This window comes from Gordionus sp. m RMFG-2023, chromosome 2 (assembly GCF_954871325.1).
Source record: "Gordionus sp. m RMFG-2023 chromosome 2, tfGorSpeb1-WG-v2, whole genome shotgun sequence".
NCBI lineage: Eukaryota > Metazoa > Nematomorpha > Gordioida > Chordodea > Parachordodidae > Gordionus > Gordionus sp. m RMFG-2023.
Window position 1 is genome coordinate 40,953,924 of NC_088776.1, and position 25,433 is coordinate 40,979,356.

Genomic DNA, 25,433 nt, shown 5'->3' on the forward strand with positions numbered 1-25,433 from the left:
AATGCAAAGAATTTTTTTGTCGAGACTGGAAAGTTCACTCTTCTTTTCTCTCCAAAAATTTAGAACGACCATATCTTGTGAATGTCGTTTTCCAAGAAAACTGTGGCATTCTTGTTCACTTGGAATTTATATTTGTTGAATGTTTATTTGCCAATTTTGTCAAATAACTTGAATTTAATAATTCATCCTCATTAGCTTACCTGATTATCATCATTCTCTATAAGTTTAAGATGTTTTATTATAAATTCTGAAGCTGAGCAATTTTGCTCTATTACTTTGACACAAATTGTCAATTTTTAAAATCTTGGATCTAAAAGAGAACCCAATACCTAGATAATTTTAAATAAAAAAAGGAATATACTTATATAATATTACTTGCTGATTACAAACCGGAAATCGTAACGCAAGTTTTTTTTAGCATATTTTCCTTAAGTGAAATAATTTCAGAACTATCACTATCATTTACTATTAAATGTGTTTCATTTTCACTTCTAAAAAGTAACGCCAAGTTTAAAGTAGGCTCTTTTAGTACTGAAAGAAATTCGACAGTTTCTTTAAATTTTGAAAGAAATGTTAATAGTTCTTCTACCAGGTCAGATTCATAATTTGAGAAAGTGCTTCCCAATTCTTTTCAAAACATTATTAATCAAATCCTTATTTAATCCAGATATGCTTTCTAGCATAATTAATATACTATGCCAACGTGTTGGGCTTGGGACATTTAATTTTAAGGTTTTCATATACGTGGAATTATTGTTATTATTATCATTGCAATTGCCAATTTGAAAACGGGTACTCGGGTATGGATCAATGCTGTCAAGATCTAACATGTTTGATGTTAAATCTAATGTACTTAGACATTTTCTTTGATATTCCTCGAATTCAAATTCAACTTCTGCAGTTTTATATCTTAGAGCAGTAATAATTTCTCTAATTCTTTTGCAAAAAATTTCCAGACTATGGATTTTTTATTATCCAGTTAGGATACTAAAATTATTTATAGAATTATTAAATGTAGATACATCCATTTTAAAAATATGTATTATATGGTAACTTTTGGAATTTTAGATTTTTGATTGATTGATATAATTATGATTGTAAAATAGTAGAAAATTTCATCAAAATCCTGATTGACATTAAATTACAAGAGTGATGTTGACCAATTATTAGAATAAAAAGGTATAAAATATGAAAGAAATTTCTGCGCCGGCCGTGACATGAAAATCGGTGGCGCGCCGGCGTGATTTTCTTAAACGGCGGCATTTCGGCGTAACCAAAAAAGGTCGGCGGCCGGGGCACACGTCTAGATATAACTAATGAGTTAATTCTTGGATAATAAAAGCTTTGGATCTTTCCGAACTTTTAGTTTCGGTTAGAAAATCTTGTTTGTTCCAGCTAAAGGCAAACCCAGGGAGCGTTTACTTGAACTAGAAGATCTTTAAATATATATAATAATTTTTATATGTTTATTTTTTAATTTGCGCACAAATTACCCAGCCCTTCAGTAAACGTGTGTAAATTTAATGTGACGATATGACATAATTAACTAAAGAAAATAATATTTATGCCAAATGCAATTTATAGGGGTCGGCCATATGGACCCGACAGAATTACCGATATGATAAAAACCTCTTAAAAAAATTGTAACTGACTTTAAATATAGTATAACGAACTGACCTACTCATTTTTTTAAAGAATTAACATAAAATTTAAAATAAAGATATAACGTAGAAACAGTTTTATAATATTTTATTGATTATTTAAAATAATTATTAATCGATTTATCACACATTTTAAATATTATATATATCATTTTTTTCTTGTAACATACATTGAGTAATATTGAATTTTAAGTGTATTTTTTGAAAATTTTGTAGGTAAAAGAATATTTATAAATAATTTGAGGTAAGAATTTCCAATTGTATTTCATCGTCAGGGAATATAACATATTATGAACATTTAAATAAAGAAAATAACAATTATTTAAGTTTTAATATAATAAATTTTATTATAGTAGTTTTTATTATATGAACACAAAACTTACTTTCGTTTCGAAGGCTAAAAATATTGATTTTTTGATAATAAAAAAACCAAAAATTTTATAGAATCTATTTTCCCCATTAGACCTAAACACAGCTTCTAACATGTGTAAATTAAAATAAAATAAATAGAATAGAATGTGATAAATAACCCTTAATTATTAATGCGGTCAGTGGTGTAACAATCTTGGTGGCAGACTACCACAGCTGGGAATATGTTTTTTATAGATTATTCAGAAGTGAAAATTAAATAAGATGGTGCCAAATAGTGCTATACATAATGTTTAAAAAAAATTAGATCAGATAAACATTTAAAAATCGATCGGATAATATCATTTATATTTTTGGCAAATAGTTATTCCTGTTTTATTGATGAACTATTTAAAAATAGGTCAAGAAATTTTGGATAAAAATCTTTAATTTATATTTTTGCCTCACTGTAGATATACGGACGATAAATATAAACGTTATAGTACAGGTCAAAAAAAATTAAACAAGACTGGGTAGGATTACCTAGCACCCCAAAAAGGCTATATATTAGAATCAAATGAATTTGTAGCTTTCATATTAAGATAAATTAAATAAACTCTGTAAGGACTTTTGTAGATAGCCAGTCATAGAATTAAACAATCGTGATCATCATAATTTAGCTCATGAGAGAAATATATAAAGAAACAGCTTACTCAGAGCTTAGTTACACCCATATATTGATATATAATAGTGAAATGATTCAAGTATTTTATTGAATTAGAATATACCCATGAAAATAAATTGCATTCAATTATTATATCCTTTAGGGGGGGGGTTAACAATTAAATACATGTAAATTAATAAAAATGCGAAATGTTCAATATTTTAATAACTTCATTATATCAAAATTTTGAAAAAAATAGAAGCTTACAACTTCAGTTAATACTTAATATATACAAATATTAGTTCGAAAAAGGGGGGGGGGATTCTAAACAATGGATTGTCGCCTTAATTTCGCAAGATTAATGTCACCATCTGACAAATATTTAACCTAATCGATGTCCGGAGAAAAATTTGCAGTTAGGTCTTGAGCAGCGTTGTTACGCCACTGAGTGCAGTTATTTAACTTTATAAAAAAATTTTCCTAATCATTGATTAAAGTTAAATATTATATACATTATAAAATTTTAAATAATCAATTTTACTGCATCCAAAATATTTAGACTGAGATTTTCGTGTGACGAGAGTAAAAAATGGAAGCGATATTTCTGTTTTATAGTAATAATCGAAATGTTAAATTATAAATAATATGGATACTTACGAGCAAATTTCATAAATGCATTCGTCACTAGAGCAAAATAATCTAAAATAGAAATTAAGGATATTTTAATAAAAATAAAGTGAATAATTTTAAATGCATAATGAATTAAAACAATTTATTTGAATTTAAAATTAAGTATAAAAAAGAATAAAAAGGCACTATTATAATTATGATTAAAAAAATTCCCTTTACTTTAAGGCAAGGATTAAAATGTGAGAAGAACCATGAGACATTGCATTGATATTGGTGGCTTCATAAACATCAATATTCAGAGATGATATAATTTTTCTAAAAAAATAAAATATAATGTCACAACACAATTGATAAATTTTAATTCAAATTGGCTTAATATCTATGGGTATTGGTCGATATTTCTTTAAATTATGATTATAAAATTTGAATACTAGATAAAATGTAAAATAGAGATAAAAGGAATATTGAAATACAATGTTAGAAAATATGACAGACTGCAAGACCGTATCAAAGCTACGAGTCGTAAAATGGTATATTTTTTAGGCCCAGGACGGCCGAATTTTATAAAAATAAATTGACGAGTTGAGAAATCGCAAGTTGGATCATTTAAACATTTATTTTAAGGTTGGCATTAAGAATTTTTTAATTTTTGTAAATATAAATTTATTTAGTTATAATTTGATTTAATATTATTTACCAGAGTTGTTAAGATACCTTTTAAATGGATCTAGATACAGATACATCGTCTGAAAACATATCTACAATTTTAAAAAATATTAGGCACGACCCATCCCGAACCGAAATTATTTTTAAAAATAGACCATGATTTGTAGTTCTCTAATATAAAGCACTTTTCAATAACGGTTTAATTAAATTTAAGTCTGATTATTTAGCTCTTGGGCATATTATTCAAAATATTTTTATTTACTTAATTTAAATATTTAAAAATTGTGATTTAATTAAATAAATCGATTTTTAAATTTTTACCAAAAAATTATAATTTTTGCTAGTACCCATTTATTTGCTTCTCAAATTTTTGATATGCCTTTAAATTCCATTTACATAATTCAGCCAAAATTATTTAACCAAATCCTATAAACCCCGAGCTAAGCCAAATAATATAATTCAAATCGGGCTGAAAAATCAAAATAGTTTAAATCAAAACTAGATCTAAAAATGGTCATCTCGATGAGTCTGAAAAAATATTTAACAAAATATCGGATCAGGTATTGACTAATATCAGCTTGATATTGCGAATATAGTATTGTCCTCTAAAAGCTTATCAGACTCTAAAAGCTTATCAGAAAACCATGGTATAACCAATTCATCGATTTATAAAAACAAAGTATAAAATGTATTATGGATTTTTATTTTATTTAACTTAATAATGTCGATAAAGTTCTGCTCCGATTCATCAACACGAGGAACTGACTCAATCCGAATATTGCATAATGGGTATATAAACAATATATACTGAGAGACTAGGGTTTTTAAGAGAACTTTTAATTCGACACAGACCAAGGAAATTTGACGAGAAGCAAAATAGATTAGGCATATTACCAAGTTCCAAAAGCAAATGTCGTGATAAACGTCAATCAACGTTCTAGTAGCGATGGAAAGGGTTACCTTATAACCCTCTCGTATACGAGTTAAACGTTCTTCTATCATAATAGGGCATGTACTTGCCACGAGGCTTGAATTTTCACCATCGCTTACATTTTTAAATTTATTAGAACTAGAGATTGGTAGCTTTTCTTCCAAATAATCTAACGTGAATAGGTACAATTTTCCAAATACAAACTCGCGATCATAAAGATCTTTCCGACTTGAGACGAATTCTAATATTTCTTCAGCCTCCTGAAAAAATGCGGGCAATACTTTCTGTAAGGTGAGAGGAAGGGCTGCACCACATTTATCGTGAAGATTACATTTCAACCTATGTAAGTTCCAGCTAAGAGGGTATAAATAGAATTTAAGATCTTCCAAAGAGTAGGTGTTAGAATGATTCATGTTAAAGATTAAAATTTGTCTGTAAAAATCTTTGGCGGATTTAAGGATCAAATTGTTATGGATTGTATTGGTGTTCTGGAAAGTTATAATTAACTTTTTGTTTTAATTTTAAATTGGAATAGAATTTAAAGATTTTAATACATGATAAAATTTAAATTAACTATTGAACCTTAAATTTTAATGAGAAAAATAAAGACTTCTTAAAATAAATAATGTAAATGTTATTCCATAGTTTCCTTATAATATACAAAAATGCAAAATAAACGAATATTTAATAGGCTAAAAATAATTTTAAACAATGCAATTTAAAAATAATGTTATTAAATCATATATTATATAATATTAGTCAAACTATCTTACTCGGTATCTACTACAGTGACTTAACATATTATATATTTCGATTTCTTTCCGAAGACCGTTTTCAATATTAACTTTCGAACCAATCGTATCTGATTTTGATATAGTTTGAGGTAATGAAAGTAAGGAAGCACAATATAAGCAAGTCAGGGAGTAATCCGTGATGCACAACCTCGAGATCAAAAGTTGAAAGAGAAATTGAGGTATGTCAATTGAAAGTTTATTAATAGGATATCGTTTTTCGTTTAATAATATATCCTAAATATAGTTTTTTTTAAATATTTATAATAATGTTAGAGTTTGTAATATCAGAAATCTTATAATTTCTTATTCTGCAGTTTTAACGTTTCCAGCTTTAACATTCATTTTAAGGCTTACGTTACTATAAGAGTTATATTGAATACTTTAGTTGCTTCTTGATGCTTATAATTTAATAAAACCGAGGCTACTTTCATCGGTGTACCGATAGCACTTTTTGGAAGACCGTTATATCGGATCGGAAATTTAATAAATATCGGCCGATAACCGATATTTGATAAATAGACAAGTAATCAATCCTATTAAAAAATATCGGTGCATACCTAATAAACCCATCTTAAATATGTAACTCTATAAAATAAAAACTCTAAATGTCACGAAGTCGAGTCGGTAAAAAACAACCAAGACGATTAGAAGTCTTAAAGCACCATAGGAAGTTAATTTGTGCAACGATCTATCAATACTCTCGAGAAACGAATTTAAGATAGAGCTTAAAGAGGTACGATTTTGGGCTTCAGAACGATGTTCCATTGATATGCGTGAGTACATTATATACTTGATAAAAAATGTAAACATAATGCATTTTAAAAAAAATTAACATAATTGTAATGAAGGTCTTTAATTGATGTGAAAATGTAAAAAGGGAATATTATGTTGATATTATTATATAAATTAAAGCTTTAAGTAAACTGTGTATAAAAAATATCAAATAATACATACTAAAATAATCAAATCAATACTATTTGGTGCTCGAAACAAAGCATGGTTGAAAAGTATATTTAACTTATCTTTGAATGTGACATCATACCCTTTATTCTCAGCAGGGAACTGACCTTTGGCGTTAGTATTATTCGATTCAATAACAAAATCATGAAAAATTAACATAAAAGCGAGATAGAATAACCACAATGTAGCCGTATCATCAATATTATCATTTTGATCATCCGAGACTTTGGGCGAAAAAAGTATCTCTATAAATCTTACAAGGAAACATTTGACTAACGCTTTTATTCGTTTGACTAGTATATCATTATAATTTATATCGAAATTGTGATTATCTAAGTTATGTCGATTTTTGATACAACTTTGACAAGATAATTTTTTAAATAAGTGTTCCACAAGATCAAGCAATACTTCAAGATCGCAATTGGAAACAACATCACTAGCATTCTTTAAGAAATCGGACTTTTTGTCAATGTTGTACTGTGTCGAATATAAAATTTCTTTATATAATTCATCTTGCTTCGAAAATTTATCCGTTAAATTTTCAGGAGTAGAAATTAAACGAATAAAACAGCCTTCTTTTTTGCGATATTTTCGTTTATTATGAAACTTAAGCTCGAGACCTTTTAACAATGTCACTTTGCAAACATCGATCAAACTTTTGACCGGTAGTTTATTGACTAAATCAAGCGCGTTTTGAAAATTCATGAGTAGTTTATCGTTCATGTAATATCTGGATTTGTTGATATTTATCCTTAAATTGGTTTTAGGAATCTGATGAGACTCTTGAAATTCGTGCATTTGTGGGTTCACGAACCCATTAAATACGTTGATAGAATCGAATTCTTTCACTAAAATTCAGGTTTAAAAAATAAAATTTAATGTAATTTTAATTTGTCTTATGTTAAAGAATTATAATACACAAGAAAAATATTCATAAATTTGTATTACACTTAGAGATTTTTGCTAATTTTTGTACATTAAGTGACGCGGCCCTTAATTTTGTCTCGTCGTAAGTAATGCCATCTAATTTTTCCATAAGATCATTGAATTGGATGTAATGAGGGTGAGCTTAAACAATTGTTATATTTTGTTAAATTGATATTTATTGTGATTGATATAGTATATATATCACTCCACAAGAAAGAAATATCAAAATTGAGTAATAAGAATGAAAGGTGTACAATCTTAGTAAAAATCATTTTCCAAAAGAATTTAAAACTATAATTTTGAAAGTAATCATGTGGTTGGTGACAATAATGTTTGAAAAATGATTTTCGTTCATTAATACATTTATATTAGGGCTGTCCCGCTATTAAATATCGGATCGAGGATATTTATCGCTTAAAAAATCAGATAAGGCCGATATTTCAAGAAATCCGATATTATAATGGTTATTTGTTATTTTATGATTGTATATATGGTTATACAAAATAATATTGCCTATTTTACATTATTTCCTAATAATAATAAATAAGAGGGACCATAATTTATTTATTTGTAATAATCTTGTTAAACGGCTCGATTTAACCGATTTTAAATTAAGATATTAGCCATAATAATATTACACAAGCCTCAAAATTTTGTTATAGATGTCCAAACCTTTCTGTCCTCTGTGAGCAAAATCTCAAGACTTGCGTTATATTTATGCTAAAATATTGGGTTGGTCGTTTTTCAAAGAAATAAAGCTGTTTAACAACATTAATTTGTAATATTTTGAAAATAAAATGAATACTATAAAAGAGTAGATAAAATGTGTTTTTATTATATTATTTTAAAAAAAAATATTTGAAATTTTGCCATAACATTGCACATATTTTAAAAGAGATGATCAACTTTTTGAGAATGAAAAAATATAATCAGTTATATTTTTTGGCAAAAAATGTTAATTTTTATTAAATTGGCTCAAAGGGTAGATAAATCAATTAAAATATCGGATGGGATCGGAACATTATGTCGATCGGCACTGCCCTAATTTAAATAATTGTAGATGATAAGAAAAATTATAAGATAATCTTTTATTTTAAATGCTGTAAATTAACAAACCATTCTTCAATATTTGGTTAATCGAACTGATACTTAATATAAGAAAATCTTCTAATGACAATTTTTCATTTTCGTAGGCTGCTAAATGATTCCTAAGTTCCGGCAATAACTCATAAATACTGTCAATTTGAGCTGGTCATATAAAATATAAAAGTTTCATAATAAATTTATTAAATTTGGAATGATAATATTATTGTTAAGAGGAAAAGAAAGTCTTATTTATACATACTCTTATAAGATCTAATTTTGAAAGGTGATAAATAATGGTTCCACAATAGACACTCGATTTTTTCCCTACTATAAATTTTAGGGGGGCTATTATCATTAGAAAAGAGATTTGTAAATATATGTTGATACGAGCAAGTTTCATCTTTGCAAGTTCCACGAAGCTCAAAAGGGCATACAATTTTATTTGGATCTATAGATGTGGTGTGAGCAATAGAGCTTAAAGACATTTTAGCTTTGGTTCTAAAATAAGGGCTTAATCTAAATTTATATTTAAAAAAAATTATAATATGGTATAATGGGTAAATTATTTTAAAAAAAATACTTGAAGGATTTAAATCTAATCAAGGGAGTGTGGTAATAATATTCGGGACATTGCATAGTTTCATTATTAAAAGCGTAGTCAGTTTTCAGTGTTTGCCCAATTAATGTGTTATAAATTAGTCTACGTGGTGTTAAGATAGTAGTTCCTGAGGTTTCGAAATTTATGTTGTCACCGGGTGCTAAGTTATCATGAGTGATCAAGCCATGATTGGTTTTAGTATATGATAAATTGGATAAATATAAATGGAGAATATATTGATAGATAAAATCAGAGCTAGGAAGAGTTTGAAGTTTGAAATTAAGATGTGAAATTTCATTACATTGTGGTTTTGATGCAAGAGATAATTGCTAAAAAAAATTTAAAAAATGCATTTTTAATAAATTAACAAAAAAATGATATAATTTAAATGCACCTATATAAAAATAAATATAATTACCTGTTCACCTATATTAAGATTTTCTTTGATAGCATTTTTATTATGAGTCTTATCATTTATTTTTAATCTTTTGGATTTGTCTGTTCCCTTAATACTAGTATTTACTTGATTTTCGATAAGGGGAGCCGTAGGTTTTATGATTTTATTATCAATTTTAAATTTGTTTGTATTGAAGGTATCGGATTTTCTTGAAGGCGAAGAAGAGGGAAGACACAATTTTTGATTAACCAATAGCATTTGGACCAATTTTATTTCTCTTTCCTTCTTAACCAAATAATCCGTGTTTAATTCGGTAAGCTTTTATAATATAACAAATTGTAAAACTATCGAAATGATCTGAAAATTGTTGATACAAAAGTTATCTTTATCTTGTATTTAAGATACAAATATCCACAATATAGCCCAACTCTAAGTCTAGTATCTAATATTATGAATAAAATCATTCGAAATTTTTAAAAAAACATTAAAAATATATGAGTTGGTGATTTTTATGTTAAAAATGTAAATTAATACTTAAAACCCCAATCATTTATATATAATTTAATAATATACCTTATTCTTAAGTGTTGTTACATGGCGGTCAGCTAGATTCAACTTTGTGTTTATTGCGAGCAATTGAGCTTCCAGCCCAGATTTTTTGTGCAATAAGACTTTTGCATTATTTTCTTGATAAGTTAATTGATTCTTAAACCGCTTAAAGGTGCTTCTGTTTTTTAGGCAAACTTTTCTGGTTATATTATTATATAAAAGAAATTTAAATCTATTTGAAGTGATTGAAATAACCGCTAATAATTATTTAGAGTATCAGAAAATTTCGAATACCATATCCCATTCACTAAATTAAAGTCAATTAGAATCTCGAAAGCAGAACAATTTTATTTGCAATATAGATTATTATTTAGATCCAATAATATAATCAGAGACCTGCAGGCCCGGCCCTGGTTTTAAAATAAACTGGACCGGGCTGGGCCTAAAAATTTTTTTTTTAAATACCCGGGCCGTGCCGTAAAAATTTTTTTTAAAATTTATACAACATGAATTATTATATTCGTCAATTAGATATGGCTATAATGATTATATATAGTTATGATTAATATAATGTTGGGTGAAAGTTAACACTAGCTAACACTCATAGTATCTATTACATAATATAATTATAGTTTTTCTGCCATGGAATAAATACGCAAAGGATAATAGGTAATAAATACATTTTTATATAATATACTAGATGATAGCCCGTCAAACTTTTATGCTAGTTGTTACCTGTTATTTGAAAATAATATCCAATTTTTATTCTTTTTACTCTCCCCCCCCCCACTTTAGGACAGGTTCAATCTATTAAAACTAAATGTAAATACTATGGTAGGAGTAAAAATAAATTTAAAGCCTTTACTTGATAATACTAATATTATTTGTTAAATATTACTGATCACTTATACCTAATATTTAATATTAAAAATTCCCAGGCAAAGTACAAAGCCATAATAATTTCGAAAAATTCTTCCAAGCCCAATGAAAGATCATAATAATTTTGGTAGTTGAGAACTGAAATAAACATTAAATTAATCATAATGAATTAAAAATACAATCAAAATCAGATTTTCATGGGCCTTGTTTTTTTGATCAGGCCAAGCCCAGGCTTGCAAAAAAATTTGTTTTAGGCCAATGTCTGATCCATAGTTAATAATAAAAAATTCTCAAGCATCCAAGCTCATAATAATTTTGAAAATTTTCCTTAAGCCCAGCCCAATATAATTTATAAAAATATTTTCCAAGCCCAGCAAAACCTATAATAATTTTATAAAAAAAATTTCTCAAGCCTGGCCAACCCATAGTAATTTTCAAAATTTTTCCCAAACCTGGAGATAGGTAAATCTCTAATAACCATATCTATTTTTTATACTATTTTAACCCAGCTCACCCCAGACAATGGTCAACCCATTAAGACTGAAAGTGAATACTATTTTTTTGAATAAAATTATATTAAATTAGTTTTTACCTGAGGGCCATATAATTCTGTGTTAAATATTACACCTATGCCTAATATTAAAAAAATTCCCACGCACTTGGGAAAAATTTCTCAAACCTGCCAAAGACCAATTTTGGTAGTTGAGAACTGAAATAAAATATATAAAAAGTCACAATGCATTTAAAAATACAAACAGAATATGAAAGTTGCATGGGCCTTGGTTTTTGATCAGGCCAATTTCTAGCCCATATTTAAAATTAAAAATTTTTCAGGAATCTAAGACTAATTAATTTTGAAAAATATTTTCCAAGCCCGGGATAACCCAGAATAATTTATTTTTTCATTGGATCCAGAAAAATAGTCCTGATGTAAGGGGTTTATAAGAATTAAATTTGTCTAATATGTACATATTTTTTATTTGCCATATTATATTATTGGGAAAATTTCTCAAAATTATCATCAAATGAAGGGGAAATATTTGTTTACCTATCATTCTACTGGTTAGCTCCTGGTATTTATATGAAATTCATGTTTGGAAGTAAAATTTACCCTTACCATCAAATATTTTGTTACAATTGTGGATACATATAATCATTCAAAAATTCACTAATCTATTGAAACAAATACTAAGCACACTATTTATTAATTATATATTTTCTTATTTTTCTATTCTTACCAATGTAATTAGCTCTGATAGTAGGGTAAATTTTACTGCCAAACAGTGGATGCAAATTCACTGCACTCGATATGTTCCCTTTTGGGCGATGGAAGCCACTTAATTAAATTTTATTAAATGCAATGATATACCTTAAATTTTTATATTAAATATAAGCACGCTATTTATTAATTATATATTTTCATATTTTTCAATTTTTACCAATGTAAATTACTATTAAATGCAATGTTATACCTTAAATTTTTATATTAAATATTAACAGTTGAGTCTTTAAATCTTCCATCAAGTTAAATCTGAAATCTGGGTATATATTTGAGTATCATAATAATATTTTCAGAGTTTCCATATGATTTATAAATAGAACTGACTGAATGAATGCTTAGTTTGTAAGGTGATTACTATTGGACCGATTACGCTATATTCATTTTTATTGGACAAATATATTTTCAAAGAACACTATTGGCTAAATTTGATTGACGTTTTTTGAGGATTATTATAATAAGATGTTATATTTTTTATTAATTAAAATATTAGTTTTTTTTTTTTAAATACAATTAATATAGTATATTCTTAAAATATTATTTACACAAATTTAAAAAAAAATTAGTGTTGTTAAACGGCTCGTTTTGAGCGGATTTTTAAAGATGGCTACCACTGTATTTTATCCAGAAATATATTACGCAAGCCTGAAAATTTTGTTCATAGAAGGAGCAAAGGTCTAGACATATAGTATCGAAATTTCGAGGCTTAATTGAGTTAGCCGTTTTTATAAATCGGCTCAAAACGAGCCGTTTAACTACATTAGCTAATATGCTTGCTTATTAAATGATAATACTCGCCGAAAAATATGATAAAATACCGAGTAGGTAAATTTTTTGTATATAACAGGTCGAATATAATTTTAAAAAATTCCGAGCCGGGCCCAGAAATTTTTTTAAATATCCGGGCAGGGCCTAAAGTTTTAAACCCGGGCCCTTTTCTAAAAAAAATCCGGGACGGGCTGTGCAAATGGTACCTCTGCAGGTCTCTGAATATAATTAAAGTATCCATTTTACAAGATTCGAAAACATGTAGGCCAAATTTTGACCAAGAATTAGCTAAATTTTTCAAATATTAAATTGATCCCGAGAATGAATGGCAAAATTAAAGATGAGACTAAAAAAGATATAAGACAATGTTAGAGTTTAGGTCTAGAGGGGATATATATATATGGAAAAAATGATTAATTAAATATTCGTTTTATTTTATATTAATTTTTATTAATTGTAAGAATAAATTAGAAAAAAAATAAAGATATAATGTTAATTTCGATTATTTTGAATTTATTTATTAAATTTCCAACAAAAAAATGTAAATGGAGTATTTAAATATCAAAAAAAAAATCATTATGATTTGTTTGCATTTTGAATTTATCAAATAAATTTTATATTAAATTTTTTTAGATATATTAATAATATGATAAATTGTCTCTGAAATTTTAATAAAATTGATAAGTTTACTGTAGATTTTCCCATTTTAAACATTTGCACGAGTGGAACACTCCAATTCTAGATCGACGTAAGATGATAAGGTGAACATATTTTAATTTCTGATTTTTAATAAGGTCTAATTAAAATGATTTAGTTTTTAATTAATAACTAATTATTTAAGAGAAAAAATGGTCAAATAAGTTCGATTTTTGTACTTAAAATTCCTATAATCTCAAATAATAATTGTCAACGAGCTAAAATGTTGTTTTAATCGAACTAGAATATAGTGCCTGCATGTTTTTATCAAAATTGAAAAAGGTGGGTTGTGAGTTTGATTTAACATAGAATTACTCTTTTGGTGAATCATAGTATGGATTCATTCAGTTTCAAAAAAACATATCTTCATATAATATAAAAAAAATTTAACGAAATAACAGACGATAAAATAAAATTAGTTTGTGGCAATAACAAAAATATGATGTGAATTCTTTTATTTCGCAGAAACAACAGTAGGCTGTCCTAAGGCCTACCACAAATTGAATATTAAAGATCGAATTTCGTCCATCAAATCAAAACATTAGTTGTACCTTAAAATTATATTAATTTCACAGGTGTTATCGAAATAACAAGTTTATAACGAAGACTGAATAAACAAAACTGTGTAGATCAGGCCTAAAAATTTTTCAAATTTGAATTTAACATTAAAAGGTTTGTGTAAAACATAATGTATATTCTTTTATTCACCTGCAAACTCCTAATAATTTTTGCGCCTTTTCCCTGTGAACCAAACGGGTGCTCAACAATTCATCATTAATATTAATTTGCGTTTTTACCAAGGGAACGGTTTGGGGGCTGTTCATGAACTAAATGATTAAAATGACATCAACATACAATTATAGATCATAAATTGATTTATTATGTATATAATAGTGATATACAATCCTGCAGACAATGAACTTATTAACATTCAAAATAATCATAACTTAAAATATATGACGTTCTCAGAATCGTCAGCCTAACTTATTGATAATATTGTTTTTTTAAAAAAATAATTATTAAATTTAAAAAAATTACAAGTGAAGACGAGGATTGTGCACCATGTTTAACATTCTTTCCATTTCTTACATCATTTGCACTGGTTTTTGAAATGGGTATATCGGGGGAAGAACTTGAATCACTATCATAATTACCATTGATCTTGCGTTTCAATGGAATGATAATAGGTTTTTGTTTACATTTCGGCTTGATATTTTTTTAAACGAATGTAATGCTTGTTTTATATTATATATATATATATCAGAAGAATAAAGGACGATATAAAATTAATTTTAAAAAGAGTTATATATCGTAAATTCTAGGTAGAATAATTACTGCTGTTTAATGGCTCGATTTTTAAAAGCGGATAACCCAATATTTTAACCAAAAATGGCAGGCCTGGAGATTGCTCATAAATGGCAGAAAGTTTTAGACATCTGTTAACGAAATCTCGAGACTTGCATAATATTATTTTGCCTAAAATCACAATTTAAAATAGGCGAATTCGAGTCGTATAACCCATTAATTGTTACACTTTATTCCAGCCGATGAAAATTCTAGATTTTTTCAAATTTTATTTATTTTAGTCTAATTAAGAAATCAAAAAAAAATCGGCACGAAAAAATCATCCTAAATAGGAAATCTGAACAGTTGCATAACTACAACTGTAACGTTGATAATTAGGTGTATAAAAGTAAGGTAAAATTATATTATTGCAAAAAATCGAAATGATAGATAATTTTAAAATTTATTTATATATTTTAAATTTATAAGTACAATTTGTAATTTTTATATTTTAGGAAATTTTTTTAAACAATCACTATGTATTGGTATTTGACACATGATACATATATATATATCTTGCTATGACAAAGCTTACAACGTTGCCTTTTGTTATAGGGTCATTCCATGTCAAATCAATTACTTTATAACCTGACCATCTCAGATTTTGTTAAAATTTGGTATTTAAGTTAATAAAGTATTGTAATTGACGATCCAAAATATTAGATTCTTAACTCTATCAGAACCGGAGATATAGGGCTTCAAAGTGGCTCAGCTTGGTCATTTTTCGAAAAAAATGATTTTTTAAAATTGGGATAACTTTTATATTAGATGTACTATGTATATCGATTATAGCTCATTTTATAGCCCTAAGTAAACTCTTGAACGTATGTTATATAAAATTAATTTTTCAAAATGTTAGACTAAATTTTTTTTTCCAAATTTCAGATATTTTGAAAATTTAAGAATGGGGCCAAAAAAATTAATTAGGAAAAATCTAATTTTAAAAAATCCGCTAGATGGCGTAAGTAGTTTAAAATATCAATTTTATCAATATAAGTCAATCTAAGAAATTTTTTTTATTCCATAATAAAATATTTATCGAATATTTAATTAAATTTTCTTGAATTTAATATATAGATAATAAAATTTCATTAATAAATTATCGATTTTTCGAATAATTTTTTCCCAATAATTTATCGATTTTTTTATCTGTTACTTCCTAAAATTTGTAATGTTAAAATTAATTAATTCATTAATATATTTTGTACAAATCCATTGAATCTTCCAAATCACTATTCCAAAAAAGGTTTAAGAAAAGGGACGATTTGGATAACAATTAGGGATGGGACCAATACCAAAATAATATTGGTTTACAATACCAATATAAACCAATATATATTTAAATATTGGTATTGCTTTTACAACCAATACCAATTACCTAAATATATTGGTTTTGATATATTGTTTAAATACAATTTTAACCAATACCAATATTAAAAATAACATAATTATTTGGGTTTATCGTGGATAATTATATCGTGGTATTTTTTTTACTTTCATTGCAAAAACTGATTACATCTGTTATTTCTTCCAAATACTACTGTGATATCAATATTTCTGTTATTTATAATTATAGTTTATTTTTATTATGGAAGTAAATTTTTTACATGATATCTATCAATTTTATCTATTTATTTAGGATATTATAATAAATGAAGACCAAATAGAGTTAATAAATATAGATGCTGTTGGTACTAATAATAATAGCGATAATGAACAAAAAGAATTATCAATATCTAATAAAATACGAAATTCAGCAAAAATCTGGGAATTTTATATTACTTGTGATAATAAAAAAAGGCAATTTGTAATAAATGTAAAAAAAGAATATCACTTCAATTTTGGAACCTCAGGATTATGGACACATCTTAAATCCATCCACCCAACATTATATAAGAAATGTTCACTAACATTAGTTTTTAGAAAAACACTAAAAATAGAAATTATGAAACATTATCATAGTTCTTTTATCAATTTAAAATCTGTACTTTCTAACATTACATCTAAATTTTCCTTAACAATGGACATTTGGTCCTCTCCAAATAAAATACCCTTTATGGGCATAACAATTCATTATATTGATAATGATTTTAAATTAAATAATCATTTATTAGATTTTATTCCTTTTAAATCAGCACATAATTCTATTAATATTTTTAATTCTGTATTAAAAGTAAAATTTGAAATTGATTTTTTTTGCATTACATTAGACAATGCAAGTAATAATTTAGCATTTCTAAAAATTTTAAAACAAAAAGATAATTTTGATAATGTGTGCAAATGCTTTTGCCATATTATATATTTGGCTGTCATGGCTGCATTGGAACCCTTAAATACAACTTTAAAAAAAATAGGAAATTTTTAAACTTTCTATATCTAAATTTAATAAACTCGAGAAAATATATCTTGAAAAAAATCCACACTTAAAATTTCCTCACCCAATTTTGGATATACCAACACGTTGGAATTCAACATACCAAATGCTTGAAAGAGCAATATTGCTCAAACCCTATTTGACAACATATACCAATCATTTACAAAATACCAATCAAGAAAATTTTATTAGTGCCTTAGCCTGGAATAATATAGAAAAATACCGAAATTTTCTGGAACCATTTAATTTTGCTACAGAGATGGCCTCATGTGCTAATACTCCAACAATTTCAACAATTATTCTTTTATATTCCAGTATTTTTGAGCATGTGGAGAGTTATAATAATAATCCTAATGCTATTTTAAAGACAGCTTCTTTAGCTGCCTTAACAAAACTTAATAAATACTATAATTTTAATAAACACCTCTTTATTATTTCAACAATGATTGACCCAAGATTTCAACTATCAAGTCATTTATTAAAGCATAATAATATGTAAACTCTTATTGGATATCTTACTAATGAATACAATATTTATAAAATAAATAATAACAATTCAGCGGAACTTACAAATGAAGCACAAAATAACAAAAAATTGTCCTTTTATAACAAAATTTATCAGGTGAAAGCTCATAATAATAACAACTTAGAAATAAGTAAATACGTAGATGAAGCCACAATTTCCAATGATACAAATCCATTAGATTGGTGGAAATTAAATAAAAATAGATATCCAATATTATCAAAAATTGCCAGAGATTATCTAGCAATTCCGGCCACCTCATCTAGCTCTGAAAGAGTTTTTTCAGAAGGACGGTATGTTATAACAGACCAACGTTGTTCACTAGATGAGCATACTATATAAGCTTGCCTGTGCCTAAAAAGATGAAAGATTCTTCTTTAATACATAAAATTATTTCCTCTTATATTAAAATTATATCATTCTTTTGCATTATATTTTGTATAAATAGACAGTTATGTTACATTTTTAGTTTACTTATTTTGCTATGTTCTTTGTGATAAATAAAATGGTTCAAAATCAATATGTTTATTATTGTTGATACAAAAAATACATGATTAAATCAAAATTTTTTATATTCACATCACCTAATAAATTCCTAGTTTAAAAAAAGAATTTGAATTCAGTAAAATTTTGAGAGTTGGTTCTTAGCCCTGATTTTATGATATCATGATTTTTTTTCCCATGTTTATTTAAAATTAGAAATTAAGGGTTTTATAATCACTATTTCTATTCTTTTAATTAGTAATTTGAATTTAAACTAATACCAACCAATATAAACCAATAGTAAACCAATACCAATAGCAATACCAATACAAGAAATAGAAAATATTGTTTAATACAATACCAATATTTTAGACCCAATACCAATACAATATTTTGTTAATATTGGGTTTTTACTATTGGTTCCCAGCCCTAATAACAATGTATCATAAAATTAACAAAGGAGAATATATTTGTCCTATCGCAAATGTTTATATAAAAAGAAGAATAGTATTACAATTTTAGATGATAGCAACATCCCTACAACTTCAAATAATTTCTTAAACCTCCATCGATATAGAAAATGATTATCCAAATAATAAGGACAATGCACAACTCCCTACACTTTTTTTAGAATCCTTAAATTCTACTTTAAATCAAATGGAGCATTCTTCAATAAAAAAAAAGACTAAGAGAAAAAGGATATCTCAAGAAAAAGCTCAGCAAACTTGATAATTTATATGAAAAAAATTATCCATTATTGCCTAAAACACAAAAATATCAATTATTAACGACATTACCTCCAAATTGGAGCATTCAAAAATTAAAAAACAATTTAACGCTTCGTTTTATATGATCCGTAATTCAAAATTCATTCTTGGTCGAGGGGATTCTTTCATCTTCTAATCCCAAGGTAGGTAAAACCATAGATGAGAGCACAGTTGACGTTGTAAAAAGTTTCTATTTAAACGATGAATATAGTAGATTACTGCTCGGAAAAAAAGATTGCCTTTCTATAATTGAAAATGATGAAAGGATTAATGTTCAAAAACGGTTAATTCTAAATAATTTAAAAGAAATCTATATAAATTTTAAAGCTATCTACTCTTCTCTTAAAATCGGATATTTAAAATTCGCCTCATTGCACCCTAAAAATTGCATAATACCAGGTTCAAGTGGTACTCACTCGGTTTGTGTCTGCCTAATCCATCAGAATGTTAAGTTGCTAATAATAGATAGCAATCTAGCAACTTTAACAAAATAAAGACTTATAAAGACATAATTCCAGCAATCCTCCCCTGCCATAGAAAGCTAAGAACTTTACATGTTGATGCAACTGTCATCATTGAACTATCTTTCAATCGAACTACAAATATTTCATATGTCTTTCAAATCGGTAGTCGTAATAGCCCCTCTCTTTTTTTACCATAGCTTTAATTTTTTCTAGGGAAGAATTTATAAGCCAATTTTCTCTTAAAGTCCCAGTTGCTAAAAATCCAAGATACTTATAAAAGCCTTAGAGATGTTAAAAAATTATCGAAGTAAATAGAATGCAAAGAAGGTACTTAAATTTGTAACAACCGTACCTCCTAATCCAAGATTCAAAGCCATTTGGCTCTTATTTTTACTTTGATATATATATTAAATACAAATATATATCCATCGGAGGAAGCAAGGGTTAATGATTTATATCCAAATCGAATGGGTTTACCTTTGATAAACATTTTACAGGAATGTCTTTCTCGATAAGGTACCATTAGTGTTGTTAAATAGTCGAGTTTTTACGACTCTGAACTCAAGTCGAAGTCGCAAAACTCATTTCGAATTGAGCGGCTCAATGAGCCGCATGAGTCACTCGATGAGTCGGCTTCAGAGTCCCTCTATATATTATACTCATTAAAGTTGTTTACTTAAAGCCGACTCATCGAGCCGACTCTGAAGCCGACTCATGCGGCTCATTGAGCCGCTCAAATTGAAATGAGTTTTGCGACTCAAAACTTGACTAGTTTTTAGGCTAAGTCGACTCGACTTAGCCGTTTAACAACACTAGGACCCTTTGCTCAACTATGCATAAATTATGTAAAAATATACCGAATTGTTGAAACTTTTTTAAAATAAATATATAAATGGGCGGAATTTATAAAGATTATCTTCTTTATCAAAAGTTAAGTTATTAAACAAATGTAGATTCCTTTTGATATCACGAAATGTATGTTGTGTCATTGAATTCCTAACGATTGGTATAGTAATATTATTGTCATTCGACCAATAAATTCTTTCTTGCAGTAAGAAATGATATTCAGTTAGCAAAAGAATCCTATAAATCTTTTCATCTCTGATTCGGTTGTTATAAAATTTGGTCTATTGTTTTGTTTGGAATAATTATGTGATTGATGCACAAGTAGTGAATATATTACTTGATCAAAAAATAATTCAAATATTTCTATTGTAGTTTTCCAATCAAATCGAATTAAAATTTGCATTCTTGATTTGTAGATATTGTGGTTTCTGAGACAATATCACCGTTTCTGGATATTGGATTTCGATCTCCCTTGGAAGATTAGGTGTGTCAGTTAACAACTTATCTTAGTTACCTCGGTTATCATCATCGAAATCTTCTTCATCATTAACTAAAACTGCATTATGAGTATAATTACAACTTTGTTTTATAAACAGGACCTTCATCGAAAAGCATGGATAAGGCTTCAACAACTGTTAAAAATTGTTTTATCATAATAATATTTTAATATTATTTAAAAATTTAGCAAATATAAGATGATAATAAATAATTTTTATATTCAAATGAAAAAATATAATGAGAATAACAATAAAATAATGAATTTTCTGGAATTTTTTATATTAAAAATATCATGATGAAAAAATAGTATTTTTGTTTAATAAGAATATAAACAAAAATTTATAATAAAATATTATGCCAAATTTTTTTTATATAATTTTTTTTGAACCCTTATGTGGTAAACGTTGCATAAATGGTACAGTAAAATCATGATTATGATTCCGAGAATAGATAGAATGATGGACCAAAATTAATTAGAATAGGTTAAGGCATCTACAAGAAATAAATTTATGTCAATTGCATTAAAAAATAATAAATACTCTTTCAACGAGGGAGCCTAGAACATTTGGCATTTAACAGTCCCAAATTGTCAAACTTCAATGGCATCTAGGGCACTCAAACATAATTATATTTTTAAAAAATGTTTATTTATGTTATAGTACAATCTTCGAGCTATGAGAATCATATGCAAAATTATTTCAATTCAAAAATTTATATGTGAAAAATCAATAAGTAACAACTGTTACAGATATGGTATGTTGACCATTAATGGGTTAACAATACTAAATAATCAAAAATTCTACGTTTTCAATCATATCTCTCTTACTCTGACCAATTTAAAAAATTAAAATAGTTTAAGTTATCACTCTAAGCATATCTGATATATTTTTTTTTATGAAAATGTTTTTTGCTATTAAAAAATGTTCTATTTAGGACACATATAATGCACAAGTAAAAGTTTCATTTATGCTAATTTGAATCAGCAAAGCATTAAAAATTTTAAAATTTTACTCAAGGATATAGAAAACAGAGGAATTTTTTAAAAATGGGAAAAATATCTGAGTTTTGGATTAGATTTTATATTAATTAGAGCCCTTGCATTGGGTCTATTTTTTCAAGTTCCGCTTATTCAAGAAATTGGGCACCAACTAAAAATGTCTGTCCAGTATAGCTGGTCCTTATTAGGTCAAATCAGACTTGGGTAGGTTCATATAGGGCTCTATACAAGTAGTATTCACCATATTTATAATTATATATAAGTATCTTTACCTTATTTTTATTAATATTATTTATAAAATCTAACCAGGAGTGCTTTAAGGGTAAGCATTTTTTCCCTGCTAAATTTATTATCCATGTTTCTATCTGCAACCATTACAGTAGTTTTCTTATTTTTAACAACATTTGGTAATGATTTGGCAACGATAGGCAGAATAGGTTTTTCTTTATAAAGATTCTTGTAGTCTACATCTTTCAGCCCATATTTAAGGCTAAAATTTTCATCAAATTTATTTTCCTCATTTTTAGCCCTAGTAATTACAACATTTTCCACCTCACCTTTCTCAATAAGTTGTGGTTGTTTAATGATAATTGTCAAATCTTTATCCAAATATTGATTAAATTCGGTAACTTTGTTTGATCTCATATCTTCATTAATTTTTGTGTCACAATTCTTTTTCTCTATTTCTTTGATTTTTGGAGATTTAATTTTATCAATTTTTGCAAACTTTTTGGAAATATTTTGAGTTTCTTTTTTGGCAGGTGATATAAGAGTTGAAGACCACTTCTGAACCTCTTTTAAAAATTTATCTATCATAATTTCTTTGGTATTCTCATAGTCAGTTTTATTTGTGTTGTTTGGAACACTAGTATTACTTACTGTCCTACCAGTATAATTCATATTAATACTTGTATCAAAATAATAATCATTGTTAAATTGATTAATGTTTGCGCTAATGTCTTTTGCCATTGAACAAATATTATTGGATATTTCATAAGGTATGGGGGTGTTAGATTGGATAGAAGAGTAATCATTTACACATAGATTTAATTGTTCAGTGGGAGTTGTAGTACTTTGTATTAGATTGATTGTTGGATAATGCTCAGAAAGAATATTGCTATAGGCTTTTGAGGTTTGCTGTTAAATATAAAAATTTACAAAATAGTGATACATGATAAGGACTAATAATTTTAAACTTGTATAGTGCCATTGATTTTAAACGTAAAGTGCCATTAAATTTAAACTTTATGTATAAATGTTGAGTATTGTTTGAAATAAGCTAAACTTGATTTTTTTACTACTCATCTTTGCAAATAATATTAATAAAACACTTATAAATATATATCAAAACAAATTTCGTACAAACAATATTGTAAACTTGAGTATCTCCTTCAATATAGCAATTAACATTTTGAAAGTTTAGGCCAGGAATTTGAGGGTGTAATTTAAAATGATCTATATTATTTTCATTGTCATAGTGAAACTGATTCAAAGGAAAGTTATTAATGGTTTTTATAAAATTAAAAGAGTTATTTTCATATATAATATTATTGCCAAAATTGGAATTTTGATAATTTTCAATTTCAGCAATATGGTTAAGATAGTAGCTAAAGATATTAAATAAGGTACTGTAATCTAAATTGTCTATATCACAATTATCTTTTAAATAATTTGCCAATTGATCAAGATTTATATTTTGCCAAAAATTGTCATTAGAGTCTATTTGTTGTTTGTTAAAATTGTTATCATCAAAAATACTATAATTGTAAAAATTCAGATCCGAATCATCATTATCAGATATATCCATGTCTATTACTAAATTATCATAGTCAACTTTATCTGCTACATTAAAATTATAATTTTTGGTTTGATTGATATTATTTATATCAAAGAAAGAGTTTATATTTTCCCGATGATCAATGTCCTGATTAACAAATTCAGTGGGATAATTGTGATTAAAATTCAAAGCTTGTTCTAGATACTCATGGGAATAATCAGTTAAATTAAAATTATCAAATAATCTATTTAAATTAATTTCAGATTTGTTTTGATTATATATATAATTCATATCTTTCTTTAAAAATTTTTCTTTCTTTCTTTTGAGATGTGTTTCTTTTTTGAAATTATTTATTAATCAATATCAATGGGTAATTGTTACCTTTAGGGTTTGGTTTTACAGAAATGTTTTTTGCGGCTGATTCTAAAGCTATTCTACGAAGCTCTAACTCACCCAAATCTTCATTAAGCTAATATATAGAAATATATACTTTCTAATTGTATAAATTTTTACGTATTCCCATTTAAAAACATCCATACTAGATGTGATATTTGCATCCGATTGTTGTAAATGATGAATATCAGAAGCTTCAATATCATATTTACCAAGCTCACGTTTGAGTGTTATATATTCTTGCAACAATTCTTCATATGTCATATCATCCATTATGTTGATTAGAATGTACAAGTAAAATTAAGAATAATTGTCAGATAATTAATTAGAATGTTAGATCCTGACAACTGACAACAATGCTATAAAATAACTATAAAATATTAATAAAAATAATGCCTATGATTTTCATCAGTAAATAATATGTAATTTAGGTTTTTATTCTTCATATATTATTCAACCATAATTTTATTTCTCGAATAAATACCTTAAAATTACAAAAGTTTATTAAAAGTAATATGCTACATATTTTAATTATTATAATCGCTTTAAAATGATAAGTTATTTTTTACAAATATAAAACAATAAATATAGAATGGCACTATTGAACTTATTATTACTAACGTTTTGATTATATGAAATATAATAATTTTAAACGTTCTTTCTTTCTTCTTATTTAATATTAGCTCAATTCCTTCACCAAAAGAATAACATTTAATATATTATATACATACCAATTTTAAATTGAGTATAAATTTAACTTTACGTTTATAATAAACTCGTTTATACATACCAATTTATTGAGTATAAATTTAACTTTGCTTTTATAATAAACTCGTTATATTAAAAAGCTGCGTTGAGTTAATTCAGTCATCAGTTCTATGTTTTTCAAATTTTATTGTAGCCTTATCATCATAAAGCTCCATATTTATTTAATTTTATATTAACGTTGCGCTAAATAACGCAACGCTTGAACAAGACGTGATTAATAAATGATGCCGATACTATTGATGTCAGTTTACCTGTGGGGGGGGGGCAGTGTGCATCCAATCTTTTTCGATAGGGGTAGAGGGTGGGCGCCTCTAATGGGGGTAGGATTAATTTATTGGGGGTTATCTATTAAATTTTTAAATGAAG

At 26.6% G+C, this 25,433-nt stretch overlaps 1 protein-coding gene across 4 annotated transcripts; it reads right to left on the reverse strand.

Annotated features, from left to right (window-relative positions):
- Nucleotides 1–1,776: 1,776 nt before the first annotated feature.
- On the reverse strand, nucleotides 1,777–24,599 carry LOC135923982 (uncharacterized). Of its 4 annotated transcripts, XR_010571313.1 has the most exons (21): nucleotides 24,420–24,599; nucleotides 24,288–24,375; nucleotides 23,508–24,241; nucleotides 22,436–23,266; nucleotides 14,872–15,039; nucleotides 14,542–14,660; nucleotides 10,236–10,410; nucleotides 9,684–9,980; nucleotides 9,248–9,594; nucleotides 8,927–9,183; nucleotides 8,698–8,829; nucleotides 7,603–7,722; nucleotides 6,649–7,502; nucleotides 6,295–6,483; nucleotides 5,674–5,928; nucleotides 4,685–5,406; nucleotides 3,523–3,618; nucleotides 3,331–3,372; nucleotides 3,215–3,277; nucleotides 2,045–2,139; nucleotides 1,777–1,819 (listed from the first exon to the last, which is right to left on the reverse strand). XR_010571313.1 is itself a non-coding variant. In XM_065459021.1 (20 exons), exons 1-19 carry the CDS (start codon nucleotides 24,570–24,572, stop codon nucleotides 3,229–3,231), a joined length of 5,610 nt encoding a protein of 1,869 aa, XP_065315093.1. In that variant the 5' UTR covers nucleotides 24,573–24,599; the 3' UTR covers nucleotides 1,794–2,139; nucleotides 3,215–3,228. The 4 variants fall into 4 exon arrangements, 2 of the variants coding, with proteins under 2 accessions (XP_065315093.1, XP_065315092.1); XM_065459021.1 differs by having other exon boundaries at nucleotides 1,794–2,139; nucleotides 4,685–5,388; XM_065459020.1 differs by having other exon boundaries at nucleotides 1,794–2,139.
- Nucleotides 24,600–25,433: the final 834 nt, after the last annotated feature.

Excerpts from the sequence above, each read along its gene's own strand:
- LOC135923982 (XM_065459020.1), bottom strand. The coding sequence starts at position 24,572 with ATGGATGATATGACATATGAAGAATTGTTGCAAGAATATATAACACTC. Across the intron at positions 9,981-10,235 it reads TAACAACACTTAAGAATAAG|CTTACCGAATTAAACACGGA; the intron begins GTATATTATTAA and ends ATATTATAAAAG. Across the intron at positions 7,723-8,697 it reads TAACCAAATATTGAAGAATG|CTCACCCTCATTACATCCAA; the intron begins GTTTGTTAATTT and ends CAATTGTTTAAG.